The following is a 14,594-nucleotide window of genomic DNA, read 5'->3' as shown; positions in this document are numbered from 1 at the left end:
GCTCCTCAGCACATCCATCGGCTGGCCCGGACCTTCCCTTTGGTGCTGGGCGCATGAAATATGCCCCAAGCTCCCCAAACACCGCGACCACTTCCAGAGCAGCCCTCCTGGCTGAGGGTGCTGGGGAGCAAACAACAATGTCACAGCAAGCCCTCCACACAAGACCTTGCCCTACCGGCACTGGCAGGACAAGGAAAGGGCCTAGCACGTAGCCAGCTATGACCATGCTTCATTTTCCATTCCTGAGCCGGCACGGTGCTCGAACAAGCAAGCCCAGGTTCCCTTGTTTACGCTAGGGCAGAAGATTTAGCAGCGAGGGTTCACAAAAGGATAAGCATCTCTCCCGAAACGACTGACCAAGGTCAGGAGGAGTTTCGGGTCCCAAAGCTCCATCAGGCAAAATAACGTTGCAGTAACGTAACACCAGAATGAAAAATATAAAGTTTCCATTTTTTTATTTTCCTTGTGCGCTGTTCCACTGTATACATGCAACCAAGTACTTTCGCATATTAAAAGAAAACTGTATATACATATAGTCGATACATATTGAAAACAGTGATGTCATATAAAGATACTGCATTTTGTGAACCGTGTCAAAGAAATTACATCCATTCAGTAAATTTATTAATCAAAAAACATTCTTATCACCACTTTGTTGCACATGTAAAGAAATCCCACACCCTCTAGCCCCAAAGGAAAAAAAAATCAGGAAAAAAAAAAAAAGCATTCGAACAAAATAGGTCATGGGTTCTTTTTTTATTATTTACAAGTCTTGTAAAACACCGTTCCTGTATGAAATATACATTCAGATATTCTCAACAGCAAATTACCTTAACGATAGAACACCGTATCCTTTGTAAACTGATATAGAATTTTAAATATTTTCCTTTTTTTCTTTTTCTTTCTTCTTTTTTTTTTTTTTTTAAATTGCATTTTTTTTCACGCTTTGGTTCCTGCAGGGAAATATATATATTTATAGATATTTAAAATAACTCCAAACAACTCTCCATTCTTTGCATATGTCGACTGGGCGACAAAGTCGAGCTCGTGACATTTAGAGTAGACAACAACAAAATTACCATATTTACATTGTTTGGCTTCTGATTAAACTCCTCACTAGCCACCTTTAAAAGAACAGGCGATTGAGCTATTTTAATGATCCAATGTGAGTGCATTGCACAACTCCAAGTTTCAATTAAGTGTTGTGTGGTATTTGCTAAACTGTCGTTCTCCACAGGTATTTCCTGAAGAAAGTTTGTGAGCCAGAAGCCAGAAGGTTAGTTTCCTTTATGTATTTTTTTCTTCTAAAACGCTGAAATTCACACTTTTTTTGCCGTGTGACTTTATTTTTAGCATTTAAATATGATTTGTCTCCAGAAAGATGGCAACGCGTGGTCAGTTGTCATAAATAAAACGAGAGCTAGTTAAAATTTGCTAAATCTTTGCGCTCTTTTTTTTTTCAGTGATTGTTTCTTTACGATATATGGCAAATTTATACCTGATTTTTTTCTTCTTCTTCTTTTTTTTTTTTTTTAGTAAATAATTCTTTCACTTAGTTTTCTTTCTTCCCCCTCCCCCCTTGCTCCCACCCCCCCAAAGGAAACACTATTATACCCATCACTACATCCGTATTACAACTGCTCATGGTTGGCCTCGTGAAGGTGTAGGCTTGTCACCCCCCTTTAATTTTCTCTTCCCCCCCTTCAATTCCCGTCTCAACCCCACGGGCGATGGTGGAGAGTAGCCTGCGAGATAGAAAATCGCCGCCAGGAAGGGCAGGAGATTATTTCGGAAAGTTTGCCTCCTGCAGCGGTCCTGGTTGCGGGAGCAGGGCCCGACGGTGTCCCCGCACATGTTGGGCACCGAGGGTTTGGGGTAGGGGGCCGGGGGCGCCGTCCCCGCCCGCGGCTGCCGAAATCGGGAGCAGGATGGGGAGCGGTGCCTGGGAAGGTAAGAGGTATGGGCTTGGCGCTCAGAGGTGACGTGCACGTTAGAAATGGATGCCATGTGTGTCAAAATCAAACCGATTCCAGTTGATATGTAAATATATCTATATATATATAAAAGAAATCGTCGTGGAAGTCCCAGAGCGGATTTACATGTATGTAAAACCTCGGATTCTTCTAGTCCCGTCAGATACACACCTCCTTCCTCCGTGTAACCCCGTGGCTTGACCTTGTCAAGGGCGAAATCGGAATTTAATCTCGTCTTGAAAAACCCTATGAGTTTTAAAGTAGTGGATTAGCTGAGTAATATTGTAATCGGTCCCTGTTAATTTTTTTTTCTTTCATTCTTCTGTTTTGAAACCATATTTTTACTTGGCGGTCGGTCAGATTGAGCATTCGGGAGAGCTGCAGGCGTTTCTCTTTGTTTATGTAGACACTGAAGAAGAATTCCCTTTCTAACTCTCTAATCTGGTATTTGGTGTATGGGCATCTCTTTTTACGTGTACGTTGTCCACCTGTGGAGCGAGAAAAGGCAGAAGGGTTTGTCACTCGGCGCTGCCGCTGGTGGGGGCCGAGGAGGGCCGGGGAGGGGTTAGGGGGACCGGGACACCGGGACAAAACACGTTCATATGGAAAAGACGCGTTTTGCCCGCTCCGAGGCCGCCCTCGGCCGGTCCTCCGCCTGGGCGGCTGCGGGGGGGCCCGGGTCCGGGACCCTCCGGGACCCTCCGGGACTCGCCGGCTCCCGCAGCGCCGCGGCCCCCGGCACCGGGCAGGGCGCGACCCCCGCCGGGAAGCGGGGCTGCGGCCTCGCTCGGCGGGAGGAAGGGGCAAAAGGGTCGAGGGGACGGCGGCCGCTGCTCGGCAGAGCCGGGAGCGAGCCTTTGTAGGCGGCCTCGGCGGGCGCCAGGCTCACGGAGGCTCCCCGGAGCAGCCTCCACCTGGCTGCCTCCAGCAGCGGCCCGGGGGCACCGGGCCCCCGCCGCCAGCCCTGCCGGCTCCCCGCTGCTCCTAGCTCGGAGCCCGAGCCCTGCCGCCCGGCCCCAGCCCAGACACAGCCCCGGAGCCCCGGGGCTGCAGCTGAGCGCCGCCCGCTCCCCCCAGCCCGCCGCCGCGAAGCACAGTCTCGGCTCTGCCGAGGTCTCCTCGTCGCGATTAGCCAGCACGGTTTTAAAGTTCATTAAGCGGAATATAAAAGGTTTCAGGGTTCAGGAGCTCTTTACATGAAACGCAGCCGCTATCCCTTTAAAAACTTCCTTTTCTGGTACAGTTCATTGTCGAGGTATTTTTTCCCCCAGCCGTATACTAGCTTTGCCTTTTAAAAAGCCCACATAAAAAAATCAGACTTTGACAGATTGAATAACAATTGTAAGTAACAAACTGTTGGACAGAAGGCAACACGTAATTGCCACAGCGCCTTAGTAAAATGGCTTCCTTTAGACAAAAAGGCCAGCTTTAGGTTAATTTGTTTCTTTTAATATATTGCTACAGTTCAGGCGGCTACTTTATCTGTTAAACGCTATTCTAGCGCAATCGTTAAAACGGCGATGGCTTTGAATTCGGCTCCTAACTAGACTCCTGGTGCAACACATGGCTTTTATAAAATCACTGGATTACATCGATATCAAAGGAGTCGGGATCCCCCCTTTTCGCCGCATTTACAGGCACCGAACGTCCGTTATTATATTTTCGAGAGCTGACCGCAGAGCCCCTCTTTCTTCTTATTAAAAAGAAAAGAGGAAGGAGAAAGAAATTTTTTTTAAAGGCATCCATTGCCCGGTGGGTATTTCACGGCCAATTTCAGCACTAAACACGTGATCTCGCCTTTTATAACAAAGTTTTGTTGGGGGAAATCTAAAGGCCCTTCATAAACCTTATATGCTTATAAAACAGCATATAAAAATTTAACAGCGGCGGTGCGCTAGATTTCAACCTCCCTTTCCTAAAGCGCTCGGGCGCTGCCTTTATACGTACTGGAGCTGCCGGATTTCTCCTCATTGTTGCCGGAAGATGACTCGGGGCTGCTGCTGCTCTCCGGCCGCCTCCTCCTCTCCTTCTCCGCGGCCACCGCCGCCGCCGCCCTGCCGCAGCCGCCCTCCGAACTTGAAGTTGCCGCCGTCGCCCCGGCGGCCGCGGGCGCTTTGTCGCCGCTCTTGTCCAGCGAATAGTCCGCTGAGGACAGGTTATCCGCGGTGCCGTAAGCCGTCTCGAAAAACTGGTCGAAAGCCTGGGGCAGGACCCCGTTCCTGCCCACCGTGCTATAGAAATTGGAGGAGACGTTGGCGCTGGGGTGGTAGACGTTAGCTGTGTTTTTGCCGAACATCTCGCCCATGCTAGCAGTGGTGGTGGAAGGCAAGCAGTCTCTGTGCATGATCTCCTCTGCGGAGTAGCAGTGGGGCAGATTGTTCCTGGGGTGCCATTTACTGGAGGGATCAATGGCATATTCCCTGAAGGTAACTTCTCTCACAGGTTGGACCTGGGGCAGGTTGGAAGAGTAGGAGTATGTCATAGGGCGAGAAGACGGGGTCTGGGGCAAAAAAGAAGGGAGGCTGGAAAAATCAGGACCCGAGACGTAGTAAGTACAACTTGGCAAATACATGTTAGAGGAACAAGGAACACGCTCATCAAAATCCATCATTAGGGCTACCTCGGCTTCTCCGCATTAGCTGAGCTTAACATGATTCTCTAACGCAGCTGCCCCTTTGAAGCGGATCCGTGAAGGAGGAAAATTGGGAGACGTCGGCTGACGTGGAGAGCTCGCCCCAGCCCGGCAGGGAGGTGCGGTCACGTGACGCCACGCCAAATTGACAAGCGGCGGCTCCGGGCCCTCGCCCCTTCGGAGCCGGCTCGGGGGATGCAACAGATCGGCACGGCGCCGGGCTCCCCCTCCCCACCCCCCCCCCCGCCTCGGGGTAACGCACAGCCCCCCTCCGGGGCATCGCCCCCCGCTCCGGGGGATGCCCCCCCGAAGGGTACGGCACCCCCCCGGCCGCCCGGTTCCCCGGCGGAGCGGCTTAGCCATGCCCGCAGGGCTAGGTGAGAGCTCTCTGTTTGTTTGTTTGCTCGCCGGGCTGGAAAAAAAAGAAGAAAAAGCAGGGAGCGAGCAGGAGGAATTCAGCGCAGAGCCCTTCGAGGAGGCTGCTGGCTAGCAGGAAGCTCCTCAAGGAGCGGCCGTGGCTTTTTTTTTTTTTTTTCTTTTTTTTTTTCTTTTTTTAGCTCGCCTCGGTTCGCTTTGCCTGCCCACCGACCCAAGGGAAAAAGAGGGAAAAAAAAAAAAAAAAAAAAAAAAGCCCTCGCCCCGCAGGGTTTTGCTGGAAACGTTACTAGGAAGAATGTGCCAGGGTCAAGTCTGTACTGATTTTCATGGTGAATAGATTACATGCTTGCATTCATGTTCACTTCCGAAGCGCTTAGTGTCTTCCTTCCCTTACTTACATATTAACCTCAAATACCCCGCGCGGCTTCATCCCAGCTTTACTAGAGGTAGCTGCCGAGATTTCACTCCCCGATCGCAGGTTCCCTTCCCTCGCCCCCCCAAGCCCTCGCTCGCCTACGTGCGACGCCAGCAAGCCCTTTAAACTGCAGACCGCTGAGCTCGAAAGTGTTTGCTGATCTCTTCGCCTCCGCGCTGCTGCTAAATACTTGGGAAACCAGGGGATGTTGGGCTGCCCCGCTTTGACAAATATTCGGGGTTTAATTGCCAGAAGCCTAGTTAAAATGATTTGACATACTATTAACCCCTAGGAACAAACTCGCCGTACCGAGATACTTTCCTTTTTGCCTCGTACCGTCGCTAAAGGCTGAGACCCAGGGAGACCTATTTTAAAAACGTGGTTAAACTTTTACTATTGTTGCATGAAAGGGATGATATAGAAAGCGGATTGTACAGGGCAGAGACTAAAAAGCACTTCTCTGCCAATAAAAATGCACACCCCACCGAATGAGCAGAGCCAAAGAAAACAGAGAAATACGCCAAAGAATACAGCACCTTTTCAGGCATGGACATCCCTCGGCTGTTGGAAAAAAATATTTTTTTGCTAGTCTGATGCTCGATTTCAGAAAAGAAATATTTGGGTTCCGGCTGGATTTAATCAAAATAGAAAAACAGAACGGCAGAAGGCTATTGTGAAGTCGGTGCTCTTATGAAATTAGACGTGCTTCGAGATCTGTCCCCCCGTGGGCTTGGGAGGCTAATGGAAGGGAAGCTAAAATGCTAGGGAAATAATATTTGGATTTTCCCCCCCCTCTTCCTCTGCAGTGCTGTGGAAGTATTTATATATCCGGAGAAAGTTCTATAGTAAATTCTGGAGATCTTCGGTATTTAAATGTCAACATCGATTTGTTTATTTATTGCTTAGCTTATCGTAACTGACTCAATAACAAATCTAATCATGTTGTGCACAGAAAAAATATTCTCATTATGTATTTTCCCTACATTATAGTTAACTATTACATTTGAATTCAAGCTGTAAATTCAATATTATCAAGTAATTACTTTGTAGTGGAGTAAACTAATTTATTAGCATTAATGTTTATATGCCTTTTTCTTATTTTACAAGGGTTACCATTCACAAATCAAATGCTCTGGACGTATCCCCGTAATGAACTCTTTATTTTGGTTTGCTGCAAGAACTTCTCATGCTTGCTGCATGTCTGCGAGCTGAACTTGAAATTAATGAATTAATCTTCAAGCTTGACATATTTGCTAGAAAGTGGATGGAAAGAGATTGCATGTCGTCAAAACCGCCAGCAGAAGACTGCATTGTCGTTTAGGGATTGTAAAAGCGTTTGGGGATTTTCCCTCCCTCTCTCTCTCTCTCTCTCTCTCTCCCCCCTCCCTCCCCACACAACTTGGGCTTGTGGGGGGGTGCAAGATCTCTGGTTGGCTTTTTCCTTAACGCTATACTTCTGCTCGCATCTCATTTCTCCCCCAGCTTTTGTCGGGGGGTGGGGTGGGTGGGAGTCCTCTTTTGGTACCCGAGCGCTGTTTATTTTTCCTCTGTCCCCCCACCCTCCGACTCTGTCCACGAAGAAATCTCCCCCCACACCCTGCTCTCACACAGACACCCCCCTCCCCGAAACAAAAAGGAATGTATAAGGATTTCAGTGACTTTGAGATAACAAAGGCGCCACCATTGCAGAGCCTCGCCCCGCCTCTGTGTGATGGCAAACAAATTCTTGCACTTGTATTAGGGCTTTTAAGGCTATAATTGAACACGGCGCGTCTAGGAGAACCGAAAACAGTTCTAGACTGACCTGCGGTTTTATAGCACTTTGGCAGTCAACTTCAGCTTGTGTCAGAGCAGACATGACAGAGCTGCCCGGCGCTTAATCGCGGGACGCCACCTACTTGGACTCACTGCAGCCCCCCTCTTGCACTAAATAAATTTTAGGGCTAGGAGTGGGGAGCAAAAAGCTGGCACAGGTTTGTATGCGGCTCTTTCCTGCACCTCCCTGCGGCCGGGGCTGCCGAGCCGTGCGGGGCTCGGCCGTGCCAGAGGTCGGGGCTGCCTCCGGGAAACAAAGGGAAATTAAGGCAAGAGGGGCGAGGAGGCACCAGCAGACCGGCCACCCTCCTGCGAGACCAGGCGTGTGTGGGAGAGTGTGTGGGCATATGTGTGCTTGCACAGCCTGCACACGTGCAGCCCCGATGCCTGCTTTTGTGTTGCTCTCGGGCTGCACCCTCCCCCCCCCCCAAAAAAAAGGGAAAAAAAAAAAAGGACAACCACCCCAAGCAACGTATTTACTCGATCCTGCTTGCAACGCGAGGGGACCCCAGAAATCAGGGAGGGTGATGGGGAAGGCTGCGAGGGGCGCAGCGCGTCTGGGAGCGAGTAGACACCCAAGGCACACAGACTTCTCTGCTTTATTTGCTGTTAAGTGAAACAGAGATAATGTACGCTTAAAGCCCCGGAATGTGTGGGTAATTGCAGGGAGCCTGCTGTTAAGTTGCTGTGTTCAGCACAATTATCAATGTTGATTATTTGGTCTAATGTTGAATTGCTCTTTTAATACAGTAATTGGGACTTCCGCGTTGAGGAAGGGGGGAAAATCGAGCCTTCCCCTTCCTAACCTCAGTGAAAACAACATCAACAAAGGGAGGCATTTCGTTTTGAGAAGCAAAATGCATTCGTTACGCCTTCCCGAGTATTTCGGCCGGATTAGAGAGGGTAACGTGGCTAAAAACGCTATGAATTTTGCAGCTCCGCTGCAGCACATTTTGCGCAGGACGAACGTGGCCAAGAGGTGGGGAGGCTGTGAGCACATTTACCCATTTAGCTAAGCTAAACAAAGCGAGGAAAAAGCTACATCTCTCCTTTGGAGGAATATAAACAGAGCTTGGACGCCTCGATAGCCCAGCTTTTATATATACAGATCGCGTGCAAAGGGAACTGTTTAACTTACTACCGCTGTTCTCCAAAAGGTCAAGTTCTATAGTATCCAAATTGTTGTCTTTTTTTTTTTTTTTTTTCGTACTGCATTTTGTTTTAAACATTTTCAGCCCACCGTTTACCGTGCCTATAGGGTGAGTGCCTGTAATTAACAGGGGAAACGTGTGCTAAAAGGAATTTGTGTCAAGAAGAGCTAATTAAAATATTGCCCGACCACTGCTTTAACTTTCTTACTCTCCCTTCGCGTAGGCACGGCGAGGATTGCTGCGAGTCAACCACGGGAAAGTATCTCAGGAATTAGGACAGCGTTTTGTAAACTTACGGGACGATTACAGTGTACAAAGAATTAAAGGAAAAGTGTAATACGAGGGACTTCACAGCGTTTTTGCCTACGAAAGGCACGTCCCCTCCCCTTTTTTTCCAATGAAAATAAGGCCATAAGGCGATAATTCTTCTCAAAATTTGCCAGGAATGTAGCTTCAGAAACGCACGGTGATTGTTTGGATTTAAAATATTTCGTGCTCTGAAGGTCTTCACCGACGTTTGTTCTTTTCTGTGCGCTTTTTATATTTTTTTAATATGATTTTTCCTGTTATGGAAAGGAGCTATACGAATCCATCTATTAGAAAAAAAAATCTAAATACGTTTCCTTCAGCACCGTAATAGAAGGAAGTGGAACAATAGCTATCTACGATTTTTCAAATATTAATTTACCTCATAATTTGAAGTGATTTTTGATAACGGCAAGGGGGAACCCTTGTGCTGTGATACGGAACAGGCTATGTATTGTCCCAAACCTGAAGCAATATGGTTGTTATTTTGCTAGGAAACTGCAGAATACGAGTAAAGAGAAAGGGCAGATTTAAACAGAATCCAAGGCAAGGTTATTCTGACTTTTTTGTTGGATTTAATCTGATTGCGTTATTTCAAAGACTTGAACTTCTCTCGAAAGGCTGTGGTCATCTAGGAGCAGAAAATTTTAGATTGTTTTTTAATATCAATTACCAAAACCCTTTATTTACTCTGTCACCTCGCTTTTTAGTCGCAGAGGTGGGTAAGGTTTAGGTGGGTGTTGATTTTTTTCAGCCCCCAATCCTCCCATTTAGTTTGAACATTAGAATAAAATGGCTTCGGACCGAAAGAAAGAAATCTACCCTGGTCTGGAGATAACCCACGGTAATTTGCATCCCTTTGCAACGATGGACCGGTCCATCTACAGTCAGACTCCGACTCCTGTAGTTGCAACAAGCAAAAATATTGGGGGAGTTTTTCAAAACAGGAAGCTTATTCCAGCAAGATAGCTTCTCTTTCTCGAGCACTATTTTCTTGCCCTTTAGCAGCCAAACTATTTGTTGTTCTAACACACTCTCAGCATCTTTACAAGCGCGGAGGGTTTCTCATAACGCTGTGTGTCCTAAAACCCTCCAGCACTCTGATCCCCCCCGTTCTGCTTCGCTGAAGCCCTTCTAAAATTTAGTTTGTATTTACTGCTCGTAGCTTGCTGCTGGAAGACAATAGAGGCAGATTTGTCAGTAAAGGGGGCGTAAGGAATTATTATCGTAGACGGTCAAATATTTCAGAAATTGACCGACTGGCGATGCTGCCATAAATGTCTCTTTTTCTGCACATGAATGCTCTGCGAGGCTTTCCCGACACGTGAAAGTGCGCACTCATTCGTTTCTTTTTTTTTTCCCATGTACCCAGATACAGGTGCAGGAGACTTCTGACAAAGCCAGGGTGCGGGAGAGGGGTGTCTGGACCCAGCGGCGGGCTCTAAAACGGGTGCGAGAGCCAATTTCCCTGGTTATCGCCTCCCGATACCGAAAACCAGCCCCTTCCTACCGATTCCCACCCAGACCCACTGGGATCTAGGTCATTAGCGTCGGTGGCAGGAAGCAGGTTCCAGTCACCTTTCATGTCCCAGTATTTTATGTGGGATTACTCCGAGCGGTGGAGGGAACATCCCCAGCGATTCCTTGAAAGTGCGGTGCTATTAAACAATGAGGTTATCCCTGCGGCCGGCAACATCTCGGGCGATGTTCCCACGCAAAGTTCACCCGCAGCCCGGAATGCCGCTTTACACATTAAAAAAAAAAAAAAAAAAAAAAAGAAATGAAAAAAAAAGAAGAAGAAGAAAAAAAAGAAGAAAAGCCCGCCCAAACATTCCCATGTCGACTTACATTTAAAAGTATTGCTACAACTGATGCCTTGAACTTGACCTTAGATTTGTTAATCCAGGAAATATATTCAGTTAGGGAAAAAAAAAAAAAAAAGAGCTCCAATCGCGTTGCCTCTGACAAACGGGGATTCTTCTGCCTCCAAGCTCAGGATGCAAACAACGCAGGCGGGTTATGAGATATATGACGTGCCCTCTGCATTAAGGGCAGAAAGCTACAGAAAGCGAACTGCCCCAACGCCGAGACAAGCTTGTTGTAGTTAGGGTGTTCCTGTGATGCCAGGCTCCAGAGTTTGCCGCACTCGGTACAGAAATTCGAGTCAAGGTAATCGACCGGGATTCTCAGCTTAATTGAATTTTATAGGATATAATGTTCTCGCTAACGCACACTGAATGTTAACAGTGATTTATAAAGGCTTTTTATTTTTTATTTTTATTTTATTTTGCCCAACTCGCCACGAAACACATCGGATTTTACTGTACCACACCGCTAACTTTATAGGAGAGCCCTTTTCCCATATCGTGAAACCCACCGAGGTAAAGAGGTTTCTCCATCAGGATAGTTCCCGGGGGCGGGTACAGGAAGTATCACTGTGCCGGGGCTGTCAAATCAACGACTTCAAAGCCCCTACTTCATATTTTGATAGACTTTCCGAAGTGCATTGTAACGAAGTTACCTGTACGTGGGTAACCTTTACAGGGATGTATTTGTCTAACACGAGCTGAAAACATGCGAGGCGATTCGCAACGCGATGCACGGAGCCCTGGGAGAGCTGCTCGTCGCCTAGTTTGTGATATGTCCCGCAAAGATACCCATCCAAAGAGCTCTCCCTCTAAGCCTAACATGGCTGCTCTCGGCCGTGCCGGGGTGCGCACAGGCTCGGGGCAGCGGTGCTCGCCTTCCCCGTTAAGATACCGCCACCGCTCCGGGTGGTACCGCCACCGGTCCCCGGACAGCGGCGGCGGAGGCTTGGCACCGCCACCCGAGGCCGATCCGGCGCAGTGTGCGGCTCAATCCTCCTTTCTCTTTCGTTTTTGTTTTCCCTTCGAGTGCCCAGAGAGCACGGGGTTTGCATTTTGCAAAACCGGGTGTATTTAAGCTTTAGCCAGTCGCTAGCTGGAGACGGAGCAAGATCTCTTTGTATTAAAATCTAACATTTTTTATGTCTATCCGAACGCACGTCGAAGCCTAAAACCAGAGTGCCTAAAAACACCCTGCTTTTCCATTACTCCTAACCCAAACCGACTGTAGAGGCCGATTTATACGGTCAGGAATAAATAAAAGCACTTTGCTGGATGCGGAATCGAGGCGATTACGACGCGGCTCGGATTAATTCAAACTGGCAGGTTACACCGCCCGGCTGGCATTTTTTCCCTCTGGATACACACACGCACAACAGCAGGCAGGTTAAATAGCCTCTCCAAGGGAACACATCCTTCCCCCGCTTCCACACAGACCCTCCTCCCCGTCTCACGAAAGAGTAAAATCATTTCGGAGGCGACCACGCACAGACGGCCAGGAATAAAATCCGGGATAAATTTCCAATGCAGCCCGACCCAACTTTGCAAGGCGAACCAGCACAACACAAAGCACAAAACCAAGCAAGCAGCAGCTCTATCTGCAAGTCTGCCCGCATCTTGGGCGCTCACCCCAGCCTCTCCTGGCCCACTTGCCTGCCAAGAGGCTTCTTTGCTTCCCACCTATGCTGGGCTGGGAAACAGCATCGCTGGGAAAGGTTGAGCCAGGCTAGGAGAAGCAGTCTTACTTTTCTAAGCGGACTCCTCGTCCCAAATAGCATCACCCCAGACAGCCTTCCTCCTCTCTCTTCCAGGTCCCCGCGGCAGCAGCGGTCCCACTGCTCATACAGCGTGGGAGAGAGGGAGCCGGGTGGGTGGGTGGGCTCGGGGAGGACCGGGGGCCTGGGAAACCCTCCACAAAGGCCTTCCGAAGGACTTTGCCCCAGCCATGCACGGGGCTTTGCGGGTGGGTGTTTGTTGTTGGCTTCTTTGCTTAATTCACCACCGAGCACGGGGAGAGGACAAACATTCAGCCGCTTCCAGGAAGAGCACGCAAATCTTACCCCAGCATCCAGACGTCTCTCGCCCGTGCAAAAATATATCCCCACGGAGACTGACAGCTAGGATCCCGCGCTGGGCTGGAGACCTCCAGATCAATGAGGATGGAGTGCACAGTTTTTGGTTTCCTTCCCTACAGCTTAAACATACCCGGTCCACAAAACATTCCTTCTCTTCTCCCATTGACTTGGGTTGCTGTTGATTTGGGTTTTTATTTGTTTTCTGCTCTAATTCTCGGTTGTCTGCCTTTGAACGGAGAGAAATGTAGCCACTAGGGCACATCGTCCTTCCTACCAGCTCCAGGCTGTCTACAAAATGCAGCAATATCACAGGCTAATTATTATTATTGCTGTTATTATGACTGCTATTATTGCTGTTTATTTTTTTCCTCTCTCTCTGTCTCTCCCGGTCCCCTAGGAATTCCGATGGCGATTTGCACACAAACAAGGTGATTGCAGGAGGCTAAAACGCTGTCTAATTCCTCGGATTCCCATCGCACGAGAAGGAGGGGAAAGAAAAAAAAAAAAAAAAAGAAGAAGAAGAAAAAAAAAAAGAAGTCCAAGTGTTTTTGATCACGGGACACCCGGCCGTTCCTCCCCAGTACACCCCGGGTCACAGTACAGTAATGACCGTGGGTTGTGCGTTGTAGGACTTGACCTTTCCTACGTAGAAGAGGGCGCTTTCCTCCGCGCTACGGGGAGGGGAGGGAGGGGGGAGCGGCGGGAGGAAGGGAGATGCTCTCTTTGGGGATGTTTAATCACAATTCAGATCTAGGAACGGGCAAAGCTTCTGCCTTTCAGCACGCCATGTTGAAGCTATTCACTGGAAAAAAAAAATCTTTTTTTTTTTTTTTTTGGGGGGGGGCTGTGGGTGGGAGACGAGAGGGAGGCCGGAGGGAGGAGGAAAGACTTAATGAACATTTGCATTTCGTAGCCTAGTTCATGAATCAACTGCATTCAAGGGGGAGGGGGCCCGGGGCAGTGAGGCAGGGGGCAGCGTGGTTAAAACACCCGCGGCCCGGCCCGGCCCCCACGGCCCCGCCGGGCCACGAGGGACAGCCGCCCCCGAGTCCCCCCCTTCTCCTTGGACTCCTTTACCGGCCGAGGACGCGCAGGGCCATCTCTTCAAATCATCATTAAAGTGCATTAAAACGCATCTAAAAGTTATGAATGGCAACAACCGGCCTTTTAGCGCCTGCCAATATTTTTTTTGTATTAAACGCTGTCTTGATTTTATTGCTAACCCTGCCCACGGAGAATGCTGAAATGCACGAGGAGTGGGGTTTTATTTAAGCATTAGCCAGTTCTTTTTTTTTTTTTTTTTTTTCCTAAACTTTAATTTATAGGCTAAAGGCCGAGATGCTTACCCGTTTCGTTCTGACGAATACAAAATAAAGTCGCTGCTCTGGAAACGCGGGGCGTTTTTATTTTTTATTTTTTCATTTTTTCTTATTATTTTTTTTCCCCGAGTATTTCAGTATTGAACACCATATTTTTTTCCCTTCGCTTCAGAAGGACTTCTCAGCTAGCTAGCATTTTTAAGCGGAAGTCTTTCTGAGAAAAAGAAGGCGAAAAAAGATACAGCTTTGCAGTTCGACTTATCATTCTTTTTCGGAAATATGCTCCTGTCAAGGTTTATTTCCCATAGCAAACCACCTTTGCTACTGCCAAGAGCTCGAGGCGCGGATAGATTAAATACCGGATTATTCTCTTGGTGGGAAAAAATACAAAACATTTGCTCTGCCCTTCCGTCCGCATCCAAAACGTAAACCCACTTTTTGTCCATGGGAATTGCAAATTGCAGGGACCAAGGACGCCGAGGATTAGGTGATTATAAACCAATATATCCAGACACTCGAAATTAAAGTATACGCCGTTGAATCTTGCAACAATTATTTGAAGTGAAACTGAAGTGATTTTTTAAATCTTTAATTATGCTTTGCATTTTACACCGGGAATGAAATATTGCTCTGACATTAATGTTTCAATAAATACGTTAAATATA

At 48.1% G+C, this 14,594-nt stretch overlaps 1 protein-coding gene and 2 long non-coding RNA genes across 4 annotated transcripts; 2 read left to right on the top strand and 1 right to left on the bottom strand.

The window, feature by feature from the left end:
* Window positions 1–438: 438 nt before the first annotated feature.
* Window positions 439–4,645, bottom strand: HOXA11 (homeobox A11). Its single transcript, XM_005022069.6, has 2 exons — window positions 3,921–4,645; window positions 439–2,461 (listed from the first exon to the last, which is right to left on the bottom strand). The coding sequence occupies exons 1-2, from the start codon at window positions 4,582–4,584 to the stop codon at window positions 2,229–2,231; spliced, it is 897 nt and encodes a 298-aa protein (XP_005022126.3). The 5' UTR covers window positions 4,585–4,645; the 3' UTR covers window positions 439–2,228.
* Window positions 4,260–6,471, top strand: LOC110353166 (uncharacterized). 2 transcript variants are annotated; one of them, XR_002403333.4, is made up of 2 exons: window positions 4,260–4,399; window positions 4,641–6,471. It is a non-coding gene; the product is annotated as an uncharacterized lncRNA (long non-coding RNA). The 2 variants fall into 2 exon arrangements; XR_011806961.1 differs by lacking the exon at window positions 4,260–4,399 and adding an exon at window positions 4,401–4,521.
* Window positions 6,472–10,440: 3,969 nt separating this feature from the next.
* LOC140001592 (uncharacterized) lies at window positions 10,441–14,594 on the top strand. Its single transcript, XR_011806963.1, has 2 exons — window positions 10,441–10,839; window positions 13,008–14,594. It is a non-coding gene; the product is annotated as an uncharacterized lncRNA (long non-coding RNA).

Source organism: Anas platyrhynchos, chromosome 2, assembly GCF_047663525.1.
Source record: "Anas platyrhynchos isolate ZD024472 breed Pekin duck chromosome 2, IASCAAS_PekinDuck_T2T, whole genome shotgun sequence".
In the NCBI taxonomy this organism is placed as follows: domain Eukaryota; kingdom Metazoa; phylum Chordata; class Aves; order Anseriformes; family Anatidae; genus Anas; species Anas platyrhynchos.
Note: the sequence above shows the minus strand (reverse complement) of the source record. Positions and strands in the feature narration are given on the sequence as shown.